This window comes from Loxodonta africana, chromosome 6 (assembly GCF_030014295.1).
Source record: "Loxodonta africana isolate mLoxAfr1 chromosome 6, mLoxAfr1.hap2, whole genome shotgun sequence".
Taxonomy (NCBI): Eukaryota; Metazoa; Chordata; class Mammalia; order Proboscidea; family Elephantidae; genus Loxodonta; species Loxodonta africana.
Window position 1 is genome coordinate 133,463,567 of NC_087347.1, and position 20,530 is coordinate 133,484,096.

Sequence of the window (20,530 nt, forward strand, 5' to 3'; positions counted from 1 at the left end):
CTGTTGAATCGGTGTCTAGTCCTCTCTCTCACTGTCTCTCAGTCTTTTTAAGAAACATCAGAAAAATTCCTATAAGGCCTGTGTCAGAGGGCATCTGAGAAAGGTCATTCTTAAATGTATTCATTTACATGCTTTTGTGGATCAAAATCTGCTGCCTGTTCTTAGGGCCAGTAGCCAGCGTGCCAGGGTGGACACCTCAGCCTGACCTTTCTCCTTCCTTACAGTGAGTTCCCACTATGAAGAGCTCTGCCTCCAGGCATGGAACAGCTTTCAATTCCCCTAGTACTGAATCTTAATTCCTGATGTCCTGAACCCTGGCCTGCAGAGTCTTACTCTGATAACCCAGGTATGCAGATAATTCATATTATTGTTATTATTATTATCAAAAAGAAAATAAAATATGTTTTGTGCTTTACAGACTACAATGCACAGCCACTTGCAAGATTTCATTTGGTCTTCAGTGACTTAAGACCACACCACAAAATAAGGCACCCATCAAGCTAGGAGAAGAGAAAACAGAAATACTGTCTGGATCCAGTTTGCTACATATTAAAGGTGTCTGCAAAATACATGTTAAATTTCTGGCCCTTGTGTTTGTGCGTGTGATTGTGGTGCAGTGAATTACTTAATATGGCCTTCCTAGCCATAGTGTTTGTACCGCCCATCAAATGACTGGCTGGGACTATGCAAATGAGGTGTATGGAAGCTTAAGGAGAGGATTTGTCAGATTTGCCATTCTGCTAGGCTTAAAGGAAGACACTGAGAAAGAGAGTAGGAGCTGGAATATGGAAGACAGTGAGGGAGATCTGTAACACCAGAGATAGCAAGAAGCAGCTGCAGAGAAATGGCAACAGCAGAATCGGGAGACTGCGGGAGACCATGGAGAATGGAAGGAGATGGACACAATGGTGGGCTTCCTGTCCACAGAGCAAGAAAGCTGAACGCCTTTGGGCAGGAGGCTTGCTGGTGGAGTAGGGTGTCTCTGGGAACTTGGTGGAGCTAAGTGTGCTGACCCACGGAACTAAAGCTGAGCACCTTCAGGCTGAGGCTTACTAGTGGAGTAGGGAGCCTCTGGGCACTTATTGGCAGAGCTGAAAGAGCTTTGTAACACTTGTGCCTGAGCAGAGAGGAGGATGAGGGGCCAGAGAGAGGCATGCTTGTGGGCACAGCTGAGAAGAGGATGTCCTGACTGAAGAACTGTATCCTGAGAATTGTAACCTGTTACTTCCCTAATAAATGCTATAATAGTGTATATTCTCTGTGAGTTCCGTGTGGCCATTGCAATGGATTATGGAACTCAGTAGAGAAGTAAAATGCACCATGGGAGGGACAGATGGTGTCAGAATTTGTGAAAAGTGCTGGTGAGAGGAGGTATATCTGACTTCCACCTCAGAAGAATCAGCCTTGAGCTGTTGATATTGACTCTCTTTCTGCCTTGTGAAGTTAGAGGGGTTCAGATGCCACCCCATGCCATTTTTACAGTGATCTGGTTTGGAAATATATGTTTTCTTTCATGTTAATAAATGCATACCAGAATTGGGTGGATCCTAAACCTAATCACTTCTGAGTTATAAAAAGACCAGAATAAACACCAAGACACACAGAAGAAAGAGGAAGACAGACAATGGAGATGGAAGCATCTATATGACCAGGAAAGCCAAAGTTTGCTGGCAGCCACTAGAAGCTGAAATAGACAAGGGGAGACCTTCCCTTACAGGCATGCTCTGAATTTGGACTTCTAGCCTCCTGAACTGTCAGGAAATAGATGTCTGTTCTTTAAAGCCCCCCGCTTGTGGTATTTCTGTTACATCAGCACTAGGTAACTGTCATGGATTGAATCGTATCCTCCCAAAATATGTGTTACCTTGGCTAGACCATGATTCCCAGTATTGTGTTGTTGTCCTCCATGTTGTGATTTGATGTTAATTTTCCTATGTGTTGTAAACCCTAATATCTGCCTGTGGTTAATGAGGCAAGGTTAGGTTATGTTACAGAGGATTTGGGTGGGATGCAACAGCCTTACTCAGGTCACATCCCTGATACGATGTAAAAGGGGTTTCTCTGGGGCGAGGCCTGCATCACTTTTTGTCTTACAGGAGACAAAAGGAGAGAGAAGTGAGCAGGGAGGTGGGGGAGAACTCCTAACACCAATAAAGAAGAGCAGGGATGGAGCACATCCTTTGGACCTGGGGTCCCTGCACTGAAAATCTCCTAGACCAGGGAAAGATTGATGACAAGGACTTTCCCCCACAGCTGACAGAGAAACCTTCCTCTGGACCTGGCATCCTGAATTTGGACTTCTAGCCTCCTAGACTGTGAGAGAATAAACTTCTGTTTGTTAAAGCCATCTACTTGTGGTATTTCTGTTATAGCAGCACTAGAGGACTAAGGCAGTAACTAAGACACAGCTCTACTCATTGTGCCTTATTTTTCCCACTCAGGCAAGATACTGGAGAGGTCATTTGTCCCTACCCGGTCCTTCCTCTATAAAGGAGAAGTGACAAGGAAGGACTCTTGACTACCTGCTGGAGGTTACAGTGGGTTATAACCACATTATTGTGAAATGAATGATGGATGCACCCCCAGACTACAAAAGATTATCAGAAAGCACAGAAATGTAAAGAATGAACCAAACAAAGTCTGAGAAATACCAAAAGACCTTTGGGGATTTAAAATTCAAACCCAGCAAAGTGTTGCTTGACACAAGCCCTGAGACTGAAGTAGATGGGGCTAAGTAGGGCCAAGACAACCGGCCTTCTCAGGCTGTTTCTCAGAACTCCTGCTGCTTGCAGGAGCTGGAGCACACACTGATGTCAGGGAAGGGGCAGCACCAGGCAGCACTCAACTTTGAAGAGTTTCAGCTGGAAAACGGCAACAATGGCAGTGTTCTAAGGTCAGCCCAGCCATGGCAAGCAGTTGTTGAATTTTTTCTTTTTTGTTTTTGTTTTACTTTGAAGATGCTCCCTGTCTGGATTCCTCCTTATCCCTGCCTCCCCTGAGTCAGTCTGCTTGAAATATAAAATGTAGCAGTTCATCATTATTCCCCGCAAGGTATGTACAATCACAAATGCAGACAGTGAATCCATGAATGTATATGTTAAAAAAAAAAAGATTGACAAAAAGGAAATGCTTAAGCAAAAAGACAGACAAACCCTTTCATGCAGGAGGGCTGCTGAACACATGGGAAGATGACCTGGGAGCTCAGTTTAGATTTCCCAAATGATTGATCTTAAATTGATGGCCTTAGAATTACCACATATTCTATTTTGACTCTTTATTTCTGCCATCAAGAGCAAAAAAGAACACACGATAAAGGCGCTGAATAGGGAATTAATTGGGGAATAAAAATATTTCATATGCTGTGGGAATAAAATGGAGAAAACAAGAACAAGCAAAGAAACTTTTTTTTTTTTTTTTAAATAGAATGTCTGCCTGGAGAACACGTACTTATTTTTCATCATCCAACTCAATTGCCATTCTCCCTGTGAAGGCTTTCCTAACACCTGTCCCCACCTTGGCAAGAGTAGTCACTCTTTTTTGCTCAACTCTATCCAGAACAGGTTTCTATCTTGGTATATCTGGCACACTGTTGCACGTTTTTGTTTATATGCCTGTCCCTAGGGAGCCCATGGTTGATGCAAATAGTTAAAAAGCTCAGCTGCTAACTGAAAACTTAGAGGTTTGAGTCCACTCAGAGGCACCTAGGAGGAAAGGCATAGTGATCTACTTCTGAAAAATCAGCCAAAAAAAAAAAAAAAAAAAGGAGCACCTGCTGATGCTACTTATGTATAATCAAACACCTCTCGTGATCTGTTTTGTTGGTTTGCATGTTTAGGGTCATGGTTTCATGGGACATCACAGGCAATTGGTCTAATACTGTTCTTCAGTGCTTCTTTCTACTTCCTAATTTGTAGTGTAGTTCCTGGTGTCTTAAAAGCTAGCAAGCAACCATCCAAGTTACAACAATTGGTCTTCATTCACCTAGAGCAGCAGAGGAAGAAGGAAAGTCAGGAATCAGAGGAGGAAATGGAATGTTTGTCTGGTTGCCTCCTTGAACAACTGCCTCTTTTGCTATGAAATCAAAAGAACTGGATGGTGCCCAGTTACCTTTACTGAACATTTTGATCAAAGATTCTTTATAAAAATCTCGATCAAAAGGGGGAATATGCAGAACAGAATTTCAAATTCTTGATGAAATCTAGTCTTTCTGGAGCCTTTGAAGCTGGATGAACCACTGAAACTATAGCTCTGAGACAATCTTTAAACTTTAAACCTTAAACCAAAACTATACCCTAAAGATTTCTTTGAAGCAAATAATAAACCAAAACCAAAGCTGTTGCCATTGAGTCCGTTCTGACTCATAGCAACCCTATAGGACAAAGTGGAACTTCTCCAAAAGATTTCCAAATTTATAAATCTTTACAGAAGCAGACTGTCACATCTTTCTCCCGTAGAGGGGCTGGTGGATTTTCGATCCCCGACCTTTCAGTTGGTAGTTAAGTTCTTAACCGCTGTTCTACCAAAGCTCCTTAGAGCAAACAATAGTTTAGCATAATCAGTAAGGTATGTCTGCCTTGAGCATTGTATTCTTTTAAATAATTATCTATGTGAGATCAGTCTGACAATGTAACTCAAAAGGTTGGGTGAGAAGCTTAGAGGGAGCGAGTTTAATAGTGGTGAAATAATTTAGAAAAAGGATACTGAGAATGGTTGAAGAATATAATCAATGTCACTGATTGTACACACAGAAATTGTAGAAATGGTGTATATTTTGCTGTGCGTATTTTCATTAAAAAAAAAAAAAATCCTAAGTTGCACAGTTCTACTCTGTCACATAGGGTCACCACGAGTCGGAATCAATTCGCTAGAAAATGGTTTATAGGTTGCCTGTCCTCAGGTGATATTCCTTAAAGACAGGGCATTGTCCTGTCCACTTCTATCTCTCCAGCACATGAAACAGTACCTGCCACATGATACGGGCTCCATGAATGTTTGTTACAGGACAAGCTTGACAGGGAACTACCTAACTGTTGAGAAGGCAGTGCCAGCACTTAGTACAATGCTGTGAAGTTTACAGATACCTTTAGAACACTCTCATCTCCTTCTCTAGACCCTTTTCCTCCTTGAATGCCTTCTCCTCTCCTCTAATTGCCAAGTCTCTGAGAATTTGCCTCTGGTCCAAAGCCCCAGGCTATAAAACCCACAATTGCCTTCCTTTTCCTAAGAGCTATGTAACCTCTTAATGCCTGCCTTTCTGACCAGACTTAATGGTCTGACTAAGACTAGAAGGACCCTGGAGGTCATGGTCCCCAGACTTTCTGTTAGCCCAAGACTAGAACCATTCCCAAAGCCAATTTTTCAGACAAGGATTGGACTGGACTATGGGATAGAAAATGATACTGGTGAAGAATGAGCTTCTTGGATCAAGTAGACACATAAAACTATGTGGGCAGCTCCTGTCTGGAGGAGAGATGAGAGTACAGAGGGGGTCAGAAGCTGGCCGAATGGACATGAAAATGCAGCGTAGGGAGAAGGAGCGTGCTGTTTCATTAGGGGGAGGGCAACTAGGAGTATATAGCAAGGTGTATATAAATTTTTATATGAGAGACTGACTTGATTTGTAAACTTTCACTTAAAGCACAATAATAATTAAAAGAAAAAAAAATGCCTGACTTTCTACCTCTGCTCTTCCATTCCCAAAAGTGAAATATTTTTCATTTAGGAAAAAAGATAGCAGCATCCTAACTTGAATAGTTCTCTAGTTAGAGAAATTTCAAAAATAATGATAAAGGGCAAGGAAGAATTCCGAATGTGCCTGGGGGAGACTTGTGAGCATGGCTTTGAGTCACTTTGCTCTGGAGTCTTCTCTTGTCTGGCCTGGGCATTAGACACACTTGCAAGTGAAGGATTTTCTTCAGTGTTTGTATAGTTCATCACCCAGTCCCACATCCTGGCTTGTTAAGTTGGAGTGCTGGAATTGTAGTCATTTTATATGACGTGGCTGAAGGTATTCTCCTGAGAACAAAAGGGACTCTTCTCATTTCCCTCTCATCATAATTTTCACCAGATTTTTAAATTAAAAAAAAAAAAAAAAAAGATTAAGGAGTCTGGGCTAACAGAAGATCCCTAACTCCATCTCAAAGATGTGTGAGTCAATCTTAGTTATAAAAACCTCCCACAGAAAGCCCTTCACTATTAACTCTTTAGCAATTCACTTCCTGGTCTTTTTTCAACCTGTGTTTTTAACTTCCATTAGTATTTTCAGAGGTATTTTTTCTCTATTTTTTGAGGTGTATCAAAACCAAGTTGCAAATATCCCTAGTCCTTTATAATGCAGTGCCCCCACCCCGTATCATTTGCTGGCAATTAGGTCAGTGGCTTAGTATCATGAACATATTGGGGAGAAGCTTAAGGATATCAATCTCTAATTCCTCACAGCAACATTAAAAAGTATGAAAATAAAATCCTATCACAAAGAAATACTAATGTAAGTATACACAAAAGAATAAAGAATCACAAATCTAAGACTTGCAAGGAACTTAGAAGTGATTTTTCTGAATCTCTCACCCACTGTTGGAATTTTCATTATGGGTTCTCCAACACATATTTCTTTTAATTGTCATTCAAACAACTCCAATGGCAAGAAAGTCACTACCACTCAACGTATCTTATTTCATTATAATCCCCAAATTCCTAGAAGATTCATTTCTAAATTCAGCCTAAAATATATCTTCTAGTCAGATTGTTTGAGAAATTTGGGGCAACTGACATTCTCCTGTCTAGAATGTCCTTAAAATAGTTGCAGGTAGTTTTTGAGTCTCTCTTTCCTTATTGTCTACAGGCACTGTTACCTTGTTTCACCTCCACAGTCCCTATGCTGTGCGGTGTGACTAGGAATTAGGAGTTAATGTAAGAATGAATGAGTGAACGTATATCCTAGTTGTATCTCTGTGGTATGAGGAGATGGCAGAAAATGCTCAGGATGGTAAATCATTCAGTCCTACACCACGGCCAACTGCAAGTGAGGGTTCCCTCAAGCCAGGTGCAGAGAGGGTGCTCTGAGTCTGAGTGAAGTGGTACTCTATGACTAACCAGGGTGTGGACACCCACCTCCTGGGAGTTAACTTGAGCTGCAAGAACTGCCCATTTACACCTACTCAGAGACCTAAACAAACAAACAAACAAACAAACAAACAAACCCAGAAGGGACAAGTATCTCCTGGCTTTCTGAATTTAGCCACAGTTTAAAATATCCAAATACAAAACCCTGGTGGTGTAGTGGTTAAGTGCCATGGCTGCTAACCAAAAGGTCGGCAGTTCAGATCCACCAGGCGCTCCCTGGAAACTCTATGAGGCAGTTCTACTCTGTCCTCTAGGGTTGCTATGAGTTGGAGCCGACTCGATGGCAATGGGTTTTAAAATATCCAAATGACTATGGTGTCAGGAAAAGCTTTTAATAAAGTAAGGCTTCAGAGTATAAGAAAATACAGGACAGGGTGAAATCTAAAAATACCTTCCTACTTAAATAAATTCATGTTTATTTAAAAACACTATGTAGTTCAAACACATGTAGGCTTGACCTTGTGATTGAGAACACAGAATAGGTTCCCAAACCAGAGGAGGGAGGTGGTTAACCCCAGATCTGCTTCTTTCTCACTGTGAGATCTTGAACAAGTTATTTGACATCTATATGCCTCAGTTTCCACAATGTATAAAACTGGGTATGTTAATATCACCAACCATGCAGAGTTGCTGTGAGGGTTAATACTTTATGAACCACTTAGAAAAGTGGCTAATAGAGCTGCCGTAAATGCCACTTAAAAAAAAAAAAACTTAAGAAAAAAAACTTAGCATAGAAAAAGTGGCATTTACGGCAGCTGTATTTTCAGAGGCATGGCCTCTCAGGTACAAAAGCACCTGCAGGGACCATACCTGAAAGATGATTTAGGGAGATCCTGCATCTCACTGTTCTGCAACATCACATAACAGGATGACAGGGTTCAGAAGAAAGACTGTTAAGCTAATTACCAGGAGACTGGGTTCTGGTCGTTGTTGGGTCATGAATTACTCTGCTGGCCTGTGTTAATCCTATTAACCTCAAGGTTTAAGAACTTATAATGTTCCTAATGGTAAAAAGTCAGCTGACAAATTTGAGGCATTCTAATTACTCATGACGTTTCCCCTCTCTTGTACACTCTTCAAGACTGAATGGGCTTGGAATGACCAGTCATCATCCTCCTCTCTCACTCTCTCCCACTTTCTCTCTCAGCCTTGATGTTGCTCTTAGAACAACACCTGCAACATAGTTTTTACCCTTGTTACTATTATTGATTCAACCCTCAGATGCACAAGTTTTGATCCTTGTTTTAGAAAGTACACATCATTCTGTACTTTCAGTGTCATGAATAGTCTGATAGCAAGATGAAGCAAAGAAAAATAAATCCAAGACAAAGTATACCAAGAGAAATATCTTTAGCTCCCTCCCTTTAACTAGAGAGGTTACATTTTATGCCATATATCTCAGGCTTTGGAAACCTCAGGCTTAGTGGTTAAGAGGTACAGCTGCTAACCAAGGGTCAGCAGTTGGAATCCACCAAGCACTCATTGGAAACTGTATGGGGCAGTTCTACTCTGTTCTCCAGGGTCACCTTGAGTTGGAATTAACTTGACAGCAATGGGTTTTTTTTTTGCATTTCAGGTTTCCTCTCTACTATGCCCCACCACACAGAAACTTAACTGTGTGGGTTGAGCAAGGTGGTTCTGAAGTCAGATTCATCTCATGAAACCAGCAAATTACAAGAGAAGGAAAGTCATATTCTCAGTCACAGGGCCACGTTCACTGAAACCATTCTGCAGGGATGTTCATGTCTTTGCCCTCTATGCTTTGTATAACAATTTTCTCATCCCCATATGATTTGTATCTAATAGTGTCCTTGGCCATGACTCTACCAACAGTCCTTACCCTTGAAGGATGGAATCAGTAGTGTGGAAAGAAAACACCACTTCACCTCACAGCTAGTGTAACAAAGTCTTTCCAATCCCTCATGTGAACTGAGTTCCAGCTCCTTAATCATGCAGGTATTCTTGTGTTTCATTCCATCCACATCCTTTTAGAGCGTCATGGTCAGAGCCAACCCCTCCTCCACAAGGTTGTGACTCACGTATACTGCTTGTCAAGACCTAGGCCATCAACTTGTATCGATACAGCCTGTACTTATGCAAGTTGTTGTAACAGTGCTTGGTAAAGAGGACTGCACAAAGATGACTGGATATATGAGACAGCATCCTTCTGAGTTTCAGTTCTGCTTATGATCTTCTCCTTTACACGTAATGGATTCCAGCATGGAATAGGTAATAAAGAATTACTGCTACACAGTTGAGGCAAATTAAAATCAAAGCTTTTGAGACTTCAGCAGTGAACTGACACTGGCCCTGAATACCAATTGCAACCCATAAAGGTAAAGTATAATCAAGGCTTTGGCTGGAAGTCTGGAAATAAGCTGCCCAGGTGGGACCAAATTTAGGTTGAAATTATGCAGAGTTCTGGAAAGTATGCTCAGTCCCTCTGGCCCAGTCTGGGATGCTATCTCATGTCACACTGTTACTACTCACCATTTTTGCAGAGCAGGACCGCCAGGAAGTCTTGAGAAGAGGAATTGATGTAGAGCAAGAGGCTGGGTGCCTGAGCTGTCATAAAGCTAAATGCAATATTCTCCTTGGATGGAGCTGCATCCACATAAATAGCTGAGGACGAGAGGCTTACATTCTTGGTCACAGGGTAAGGTTCTTGAAACATATATGTAACTGAAGTGCCAGCCTTGAAAACTGCAGAAACCTCTGCAAAATATAAGATGGAGAGTACAAACCAAAACATTCAGTCAAACATTCTGGAAAAGAGTAACTGCTTGTTATTCATCTCCTATGAGCCAGGCAGGGTCTCTGGGTGGTGCAAAGGTTTGAGCTTGACTACTAACCTAAAGGTTGGCAGTTCAAACCTACCCAATGGTGCTCAGAAGAAAGGCCTGGCAACCTGCTTCTGTAAAGATTACAGCCAAGAAAACCCTGTGAAACAATTCTATTCTGTAACACATGAGGTTGCCATGAGTTGAGATTGACTTAACATCAATGGGTGTGATTTTGGTTTTATGCACCAGGCATTGTGTGGAGAGGTTTTACATAGATTATATAATGTGCTCCACATAAAATTTTGAAAGTGTTGGAGTCATCACTTTTCCCTAAAGATGAGAATCTTGAGGTTTACAAAGGTTAAATGCCTTGAACAAGGTTACACAGCTACAAGAGAGCCCACTGGTTGGGTCCTGAAGTTTAGGTGCAGTCCATCATACATCTGCAGAGTGACTGCCATGTGTTGGCTAATTTATCTAGAAACAAAGATGCGATGTCCCTGCTAACAGGTAAGTGCTCGACTACTAAACAAAAGATTGGTGGTTCGAACCCATCTAGAAGCACCTCGGAAGAAAGGTGTCGTGATCTGCTTCCAAAAGGTCACAGCCTTGAAAATCCTATGTAGCAAAGTTCTATTCTGCAACACATAAGGTCCTCAGGAGTCGGAAGAGACTCGACAGCAACGGGTTGGTTGTCCTACAACACAGTATGAGGAAATTTTACTGGGAGTCTTACTTCCCAAAATAAGATCTAACAGTTCTGGTTTGTGTTTTTCTGGTGTGTCAGGAGGATTGTGAATGAATTCCAAATTACTGAGAGTAGGAAGGGCATTGGAGAGAGAGCAGTAGTTCTTCATAGAGTTGAGTAAAGTGGGAGGGCCCATAAAACCAGAAGAGAAGGCATTTGTAGAAAAGGCAGAGGTATCCAACTCTTGGACTCAATTTTTTTATATACCTAGGAATTTGTACTGAATTCCAAAAAATAACGGTCTTGATCAAATGGGCCTTCCTATGAGAAGAAATTCCAACAGTACGACAAATTGGATGGAGGTCTACCACTGCCATGAAGAAAGGCGGCATGTACAGACTGATGAAATTCAATTAGCAGGCACATGCAGATCATCCAGTCCTCCCTCTAAAATGTTCTCAGTCCACCGGTTACAGTTTCAGCCTAGTGGAACTAGCACAGGATTTGGCTTCAGCACCGGACCTGAAATCTCATTTTATTTCATTCTAGCTGTGGGATCTCAGGCAAGTCAACCTACTCCACGGAGACTCCGTCCCCATCTGGTGAATGGAAAACCTAACACCTACCTCATCGGTATTCCCATGTAGATAGATGAGCTGTGTGTAAAGGACTCCATATAGTTGTCCTGCACAGTTTGAGCTTATGTACACTTAGCTTTAAGATGGGATTTAATCCGAACCCATCTTAATAGCCTACAGGCAACATATCTGCTTATTGACTGCACTTTTATTCTAATGCCTATATATTCTCTCCTTTTGACCGAGGCTGCTCTTGCATCTACATTAAATTTTATCTCTATTTTATCTCTACAAAATGATGGTATAAGAAGGAGAGATCTCTTAATAGAATGACATAGCCTAGATCTGGCAGCAAGCCTCTGCCATAAAAACAGAACCACAAACATGAACCCATATTGTCTTGCTTAATTTCCCTTTTTCCTGAATGATATGTGGAATGTTACTAATTCCCCACAAAATTCTTTGATTGAATTGATGGCACCTAGAATATAATCGAAGCTGGCTTTTGCTTCTGAATTCTATTTCAAATTTGTTCCACTTTATGAAAATTCTGTAACAGCCTGTAATAGTGCCAAAAAAAAAATTTAAACTTGCATATTTATGCACGTTGCCTAGCAGTTCAAAAATATCAGTTCACTTTTACTGGAGGTTCCCAGAAAGTGTTGCATTTACCATCAGGTTACAACATCAGTACTCCTGACTATAGAGACATGCAGCAGAGACTTGTGGAAATAAGGGTGCTGGTTAATCATCAAGTTGATGCAAGCAGTTTCCTTGAACGAATTTTCTGGGTGACACTTGGCCCACATTCTGAGCTACCATGTCCTAGTTAACAGAATAAATGGCTTTTGTTTGATGTTTGTGTGTATGTTCAAATGTAAGCCTGATTCAAAGCATTCTGTTATGAATAGAATATTAGATATTAGATAGGAGCATATATATTACTTTTTTTTTTTTTTACACTTAGGACAAGAAATTTTTTACAAAACCATTTTTGTAACTAGAAAAATCAAACCAAATGTCTGTCTTCCCTTCTCCTCCCACCCTACTTTTAATTATTTTTAATGTTTTAGGTATTTTTAATTCCAACACAAAGCTAAATTCAATAATGTTCCTGAACTCTATTAATTAGTCAGTTTCTTAAGCCTTACTTATACTTTAAGAGCATAAGCTCTCTGATCAAATAGATTGAGTTATCTGAATATCCAAAATCTTTGAGCTAAATGAAAGAGAAAATCATAACTTAAAGGTGATTATCTATGAGCACCATGCTACTCCAGGCTACAATACTAGTATTGAAACCTTCTTTGGACAACTGCCTGATGAAGGAAATTGTTCTAATTAAGTTCTGAGAAGACAAGACACACACTTAAAAACATTAACATCAATGGATGGATGTCTGGGGAGTGGTGTGTGGGCTGCAGAGACAATGTTCCCAGAGGATCCCAGGGTAGGTGGATATTTCTGTGGGCCAGAGCACACTGAGAAAGCCTTAAAGAGAAGATTGACATTGACTGGGCCTTGAAGGGCGGAATGGACTAAGAGAAGTAGAGAAGAAGTATGGAATACTAGTGCTATGCATCTCCAAATCTTGGAGTCTGACTGACTTGGAGCTGCCACTCTACAGCCCTCACCAAATCCCACTGAACCTCAGATTATTCAAATCTAAATAGTGATTAATACAATGTTGTGATGGGTATAAGGATTGAAAAAAAAAGAAAAGAAAAAAGGCATGGTACATAGTAGAAGCTCAATAAGCAATAGCTGCTCTTGGTAGTTTGGAGACCCTGGTGACATAGTAGTTAAGTGCTACGGCTGTTAATAACCAAGGGGTCAGCAGTTTGAATCCTCCAGGTGCTCCTTGGAAACTCTATGGCACAATTCTACTCTGTCCTATAGGGTCGCTATGAGGAATGGACTCGACGGCAGTTGGATTTTAGTGGGTGGGCTCCTGGTAATAGTCATTAAATTAGATTTAAAATTGTTATTGTTGTTAGCTTCTGTCGAATCATCCCCTGACTCATGGTAACCCCCTGTGCAGAGGAACTAAATGCTGCAAGCCACTCTGTGATGAGATAGGGATCTCACCGTTGCAATCCAGGGAGTTTTCATTGCCTGATTTTTGGAAGTAGACCATCAGGTCTTTCTTCCTACTCCATTTTAGCCTGGAAGCTTTGGTTAAACCTGTTCCGTATCATAACAACATGCAAGACTCCATGGACAGACGGGTGGTGGTTGTACATTAGGTGCATTGGCCAAGAATTGAACTCAGGTCTCCCACATGCAAGGCAAGAATTCTACGGCTAAAACACCAATGCCTCAGATTTAGAATTAGAATAAGCATAAATACCAGTCTTGGGTAATAAGTAGGCTAGTGGTTACCTAGAAATCAGTCAGGTTGTGATTAATTTAGAAAGACTCTAAAGTAAAATAAAAAAGTAAATAGATAGATGATAGATGGATAGATGATAGACAGATAGATAGATGATAGATAGATGATAGATGACAGATAGGTAGATAGATAGATAGATGATAGATAGATAGATGATAGATAGATGATAGATAAGGAGGGAGGGAGGAAGGAAGGAAATAAATAGGAAATATGAACATAGAATGGGTATTTCATAACACTAAAAATCTATTTTTTCTTATGATAATGATCCTATGGACATATGCTTTTAATGAGTCCTTATATTTTAACAAAGGATTCCTGGTGATGCAGTAGTTAAACACTTGGTTGTGAACTGAAAGGTTGGCAGTTTGAACCCACCAGCCATTTCAAAGGAGAAAGATGTGGCAGTCTGCTTCTTTAAAGACTTACAGCCTTGGAAACCCTGTGAGACAGTCCTACTCTGTGCAGTAGGGCTGCTGTAAGTCAGGAATGACTCAATGGCAATGGGTTTTTAGGTTTCATGTTTTAACAGTACATATTGAAATATTTAGAGATGAAATGATATGATATATGGGATTCACAACAAAGGAGAAGAAGAGGAAGTAAGGTCAGATGAAATGAAAACGGTCATGAGTTGACAGTTGTTGAAGCTAGACACTGTGTGTCTTAGTCTGGAAGCTCCACTGAAACCTGTCCACCTGGGTGACTCTGCTGGAATTTGAAATAGCAGTGACATAGTGTTGTCCAGCATCACAGCAACACACAAGCCACTACACTATGACAAACTGATACACAAGTGATGTACTGGTACAAGAGGGTTCATTAAACTCTCCTTTTTACTACACCATATATTTGAACTTTTCCATGATAAAAAGTAAAAAAAAAAAAAGCTAGATGTTAAAAGGAATGTAAATTACTAAAGAATTTTTGGACAGGGATTTCGCAAAATGTAAAAAGCACTTAAATGTACACACTATTTTGATCACTGAAATTCCATTACTAAGAAAAATAATCAGCACATGTGTTCATCACAGTATTATTTATGCACAAAATTTGGAGCAATCTAAACTTCCAAAACAATAATAAGAGCAAGAATTCAGTGAACCTTTATATGCCAGGCATTATCCTAAATGTTTTGTGAACTATTTAATGCTCACCTTTTGATTTGTGAAGGATATGTGCATTGTTCCCATTTTATAGATGAGAAAACCAAGAGGTTGTAAGGTAGATGAGCCAGAATCTGAATTTAGGCAGCCTGGTGTCAGAGCTTGAGTATTATCCTCTAAACTATACTGCTTTTGTTGATAAAATAGAATGGACTAAATAAGCAAAGGCAGTTCCATCAGATGGGATATATTGTAATACTTCAAAATGATGCTTACAGATATTTATGAATTATATAGAAATGGTTATGAAATAAAATAAGAAAAATTAAGATGTAAAATATAATAGATATAATTACCCTAGCTATATCAAATACAAAGGAAGAACTAGAAGGGAACCAGAATTTTGTTTTGATTGTCTCTGAGTAATTAGATGAGGCTTTTACTTTTCTAGATTTCTAAATTTTCTATACTAAACACGTATGATTTAACATTTTAAATAGAAAAATAAAAACATCAGGACAGTCACAGCCAGACTATTTATATAATGGGACTGGGTACTAAAGACAGACACACATCAATGAATGATGCTGGAAAAACCAGACATCCACATGCAAAGGGATAAAATTGGACCCCTTCCTCACTCCATACACAAAAATTAACTCAAAATGGATCAAAGACCTAAATATAAGAGCTAAAACCATAAAACTCTTAGAAGATACCACAGGTGAAAATTTTCATGAACTTGGATTAATCGATGGTTTCTCACCTAAGGCACCAAAAGCACAAGAAACAAAAGAACATACAGATAAACTGAACTTTACCAAAATTAAAAAACAAAAAAAAGTACTTCAAAAGACACTAACAAGAAAGTAAAAAAAAAAACAAACTTATAAAATGAGAGAAAATATTTGAAAATCATGTATCTGACAATGGAGTTGTACTAAGAATATACAAAGAACTTTAACAACTGAACAATAAGAAGATAAACTAATTAAAAACTGGACAAAGGATTTGAATAGATATCTCTCCAAAGAAGATATACAAATGATCAATAAGCACATACAAAGATGTTCAATGTCATTAGACATTAAGAAAATGCACATCAAAACCATAGTGAGATAACACTTTATGCCTACTAACCAAAAAAATTAAAACCGTTGTCATCGGACTCATGGCGACCCTATAGGACAGAGTAGAACTACCCCATAGGGTTTCCAAGGAGCAGCTGGTAGATTCGATCTGCCAGCCTTTTTGCTTAGCAGCTGAGCTCTTAACCACTGTGCTACCAGGGCTCCTTTTACTACTAAGATGACTATTATGAAAAAGACAGTCAATAACAAAACAAGTGTTGGCAAGGATGTGGAGAAATTGGAGACTTCATACATTGCTGATGAGAATGTAAAATGGTGCAGCTGCTTTGAAAAACATGCACATGAAGTTAAACAAAAGTTTAAAAAGTTAAACATGGAATTAAAATGTGAGGCAGAAATCTCACTTCTGGGCATATACCAAAAGAAATTGAAAACAATGTCCACACAAAACTTGTACAAGCATGTTCACAGAGCATTACTTATATATAACAGACAAAAAGTGGAAATACCTCAAATGTCTGCCAACTGCTGAATGAACAGGTGAATGTAGTGCACCCATACAATGTAATACTCTTTGGCAATAGAACAAATGAAGTATTAAAAAAAAGTTCCAACACGGATAAACCTTAAAAATTTCATGCTGAGTGAAAGGAACCAGACTCAAAAGGCCACATATTATATGATTCCATTTATGCGAAATGTCCAGAATAGGCAAATCCATGGAGGCAGAAAGTAGGTGATTGTTTGCCAGAGACTGGAGAGGGAGGTGAAAATGGGGAGTGGTTGCTAATGGACATGGAGTTTCTTTTTAGGATGAAAATATTCTGAAATTAGATATTGGTGACAGTTATACAACATTGTGACTATATGAAAAACCAATGAATTTTACACCGTAAAATAGTGAATTGTATGATATGTGAATTATATCTCAATAATAAAAAAAAAAGTGAAGCACACAAAACAAAAAGCTACATATCTGGAGGGATGGCATCCTATTACCCCATTCCTATGCAGAATGAGATCATGGTTATAGAAGGAGAAAGGGATAATAAGAAAGATGGTGGATGGAGTGTCAGTTCCGACACTTATTAGCAAGGTAGTGAGCCTCTATGAGCCTTAGTGTCCTTGTTTGTTAAATGCAGATATTAATGCTAGGTTGTATTGGTTGGGAATTAGTGATATGTGTTACACTCAACACTGCTAGTTAATTTTGTTAGTATTATTTCTTCATGCTATCATTGAAAACAGAAAGTGAGTTGACAGACCATGGTTCTGGCCCAGTAAAGAACAACTGTCCCTAATTCTATGCCAGATTCCCTTTCTGTTATTTAGACAACCTTTTCCTAAAACAGATCGTGACACTATAAGCTAGCACGGAAGACTACTCCAGTAGAGGGCACTCTTGTTCAGGACCATCTTGTAGCTGGTGGCTCTTCATTTCAGTCCTGTGACACTTTTCCAGGAGGAAATTGCCATGGCTAAGACTTTGTTAAAAGGTACATCTTACAGGCATTACAATTACTGAATATAACAAAAATAATTTCTCTCAAAATATGAGAAAGCAGGAACATGTTTAGAAACAGAGAAATGTGAAGAAAGCTTTTCAAGCTAGGAACACATTTCTGAAGAGAAGAGAATTAGTGGAGGTTGCTTCAAGGAAGAGCCAAGAAAAAAACTTGGCTAAATTTAGAACTATAAGATCTATGCCATGCCTGAACAATCTTCCTGGAGAAATGCTGAGAGGTCTACTCTTCATACTTTCCCAGCAGAAGACTTAGGTATAGATCTTGTATACTCTCGTATACTTTAGTTACTGGGCCTGCTAGTGTCTATTCTTTAGGTGTCTCTTCTAGCACATGGGGTCACTCTAAGGCTGATGTCTGAGCTTTCCAGAGGAAGCTATTCAGAAACATCTCCAGTGTGCAACCCAGTCACACTTTGCTTGTCTTAGCTCAAGTTATAAGACTAGTGGGATGAGACCTGCTTTATTTCAAGGTCCCATGCAAGGCCCAACACACTGTTGGCTCTAAAATTAGTACCTTTTCTTCTCTCCCGAGGCTCACAGCCTGGTTCCCAGCAATAATAAGTAATTCAAACTAATTGAGAAGACCAGTGTGAATGAGTGAAGACTTTACAGAATCCTTCAAATACTCGGTGTTTTGTTTTGTTTTGTTTCCTATTGTTTTTACATTCTAGCAGTAAGTTGGACTAAATAAAACATTTGTTTGATTGGAAGTGCTTACAAAATGCGTTTTAATAAGTTGATAGGAATTATAATTGGCCTCTTGTATATACAGTCGTATGAGTCAGAATCAACTAGACAGCAATGGGTTTGGCTTTGGTTTTGTGTAAATAATGTTTTAGGCTTATTAAAACATTTTATTTTGATAGTTGAAATCTGCTCTTGAAATATTGTTTACATTATTGGCTAAACAAATTTTCTTCCATCAATGAAATAAACTTAAGCACACTGCAAAGACTGAGAGTAGACCAACTCTTTGTCTTTCTGTTTGAAAAAATAGTAAGTGTTTATATAAAAAATGAGATTTCAGTGGTATCTAGAATTATCTCAAGGAGCCCTGGTGGCACAGTGGTTAAGCGCTCAGCTGCTAACCAAAAGGTCAGTGGTTCAAATTTGCCAGGTACTCCATGGGAGAAAGATGTGGCAGTGTGCTTCTGTAAAGATTACAGCCTTGGAGGAGGGGCCAAGATGGCTGACTATGTAGAAGCTACCGCGGATCCCTCTTGCAACAAAGACTTGGAAAACAAGTGAATCGATCATATACAGGAAAATCTATGAACGCTGACCATCAAACACAGAAATAAGGAGTTGACCTGAGTGACAGGGGAGCAAAAAGCTGCACCCTAAAGCAGTGACCACTTCTGGAACTGGTGTCCTGTGCCACAGCCTTGAGCCCTCGAGGCTCCCTGGTGCCAGAGTGCTGGGAATGCTCACGGCTTACTGAGATGGGGCAAGAACAGGATGCAGCCCTAACCCCTAACCCCCTGGAGTAACTTCGGTAGAGACTCAGCCAGTGCAAGCAGGTTACACACTGATGCAGCTGACAGGAGAACGAGCAACCATGGGGAAGCAGCGACTGTTTTTGGAGCCTGGATCCAGTGCCCCAGTCAGAAAACCTCAGTGCTGGGCTTTGGACTAAGCACAGAGGAGCTGATTACGACTTTCTGAGACAGCTCAAGCATGGGACACAGCCCTAGCCCCCTGGAGTAACCTCGGTGGAAACCCAGCCAGTGCATGAAGGCTGCACAATGATGCAGCTGACAGGAGAAGGAGAAATCACAGGGAAGCAGTGACTGATTTTGGAGCCCGGAGTGCAGCGTCCCAGCCAGAAAACCTTGGCACTGGGCTTTAGACTGGAAGCGGAGGAGCTGGTCATGGCTTCCTGAGATGGCGCAAGCATGGGATGCAGGCCGGACCCTCAGGGGGGCAATCTCGACCCAGCCAGTGCAAACACGCTACACGCCCCTCTGGAATCTCAAATAAAACCATCTTCACCAAACAAGATAAGTAACATTGACTATATTGCCCTTCTACTCTCAGCTATCTAGCTGATCCCTCCCCTCCCTGCCCCAGGCAGCTTCATTAACATTGGAATTTCCTGGGCCGGGGAGTGAAGTGCCCTCCAGGTTTTTTTTTTTTTTTTTTTAACCCATTCTCCTGGCCCGAGAGAAGCAGCAATTAACAATCCAGGGGAAAAAAATCCTTCCCTGACTTCCCTAAACTGGAATAATAATACAGAGCCAGCTCCAGCCAAGCTTAAGAGATCCATAGTCTTTGGCTTTCATCCCTACAGAGAACCAGGTGGCTATTACAATGCAAAGGCAATTCTGATAGAGATCTGACTATAATTGTTTTAGCAGAGAAGTGGAAAGACAAGTTTTGGAGGTCTGATACCTCTCTACCTATTAAGCAGAGCCCTCAATGATCCACAGCAGGGAACTGAGAGCTGAAGCTCCACCCACACCACCTAGCCACCTGCTAAAGGGGTCTGAGGATAATGACGCCTACCAGTCTTTAGAGGCACAAGCATTGGGTGCCTAAGGTACAGGTGCAGAGCCCACCCACCAAAGTCCTCTAGGAATAGAGACAGACCTACCACACTGGCACGTGGAGGAAGGCTGTCAGCATCCTGCCCTCCTCGGAGTGTGACCCCCTGCTGCTACTAGAATCTGGTGCATACAACTATCACCACTGGTTCTCTAAGTTAATAGGTGACAGCCTACACTACACACTTGGTAGCCTATAATCAGGACTCCTAAGCTGATTCTATTCAAGAATAGTGAATAGACTCTTAGGCTTATATATCTGGTAACAGCTCAAACCAGCTGGTAATAGGACATAAGTGATTCAAAGGCTACAACAATTAAGACAGCGCAATCTAGTTGCCCATCTGGGTATACTGAAAAAAAAAAAAAAAAAACAGAAAGATAAGACTCAGTGAGCAAACATAAAATAAATCATTACCATATCTTATAGATGGCTCGGAGAGAGCAGTTGATATCAACTCACGTAAAGAAGCAGTCCATGATTGTTTCTACAAATCCCCAAATTAAAGAATCAAAATTTTTCCCAAATGAAGATACGATCCTGGAATTGCCAGATGCACAATATAAAAAATTAATCTATAGAATGCTTCAAAACATCAGGGATGACCTCAGAAGTGGAATAAGACAATGTACAGAAAAACCCAAGGAACACACTGATAAAGCAATTGAAGAAATCAAAAAGGTTATTCAAGAACGTAGTGG

At 40.3% G+C, this 20,530-nt stretch overlaps 1 protein-coding gene across 2 annotated transcripts in view; it reads right to left on the reverse strand.

The window, feature by feature from the left end:
- Positions 1-20,530, reverse strand: part of CNTNAP5 (contactin associated protein family member 5) — a 1,181,085-nt gene that overhangs the window by 134,263 nt on the left and 1,026,292 nt on the right. For both annotated transcript variants that reach the window (XM_010596415.3, XM_064287363.1), the window contains exon 19: positions 9,613-9,837. In XM_010596415.3, coding sequence (XP_010594717.1) covers positions 9,613-9,837 — 225 coding nt within the window. The remainder of the gene's footprint in view (positions 1-9,612; positions 9,838-20,530) is intronic.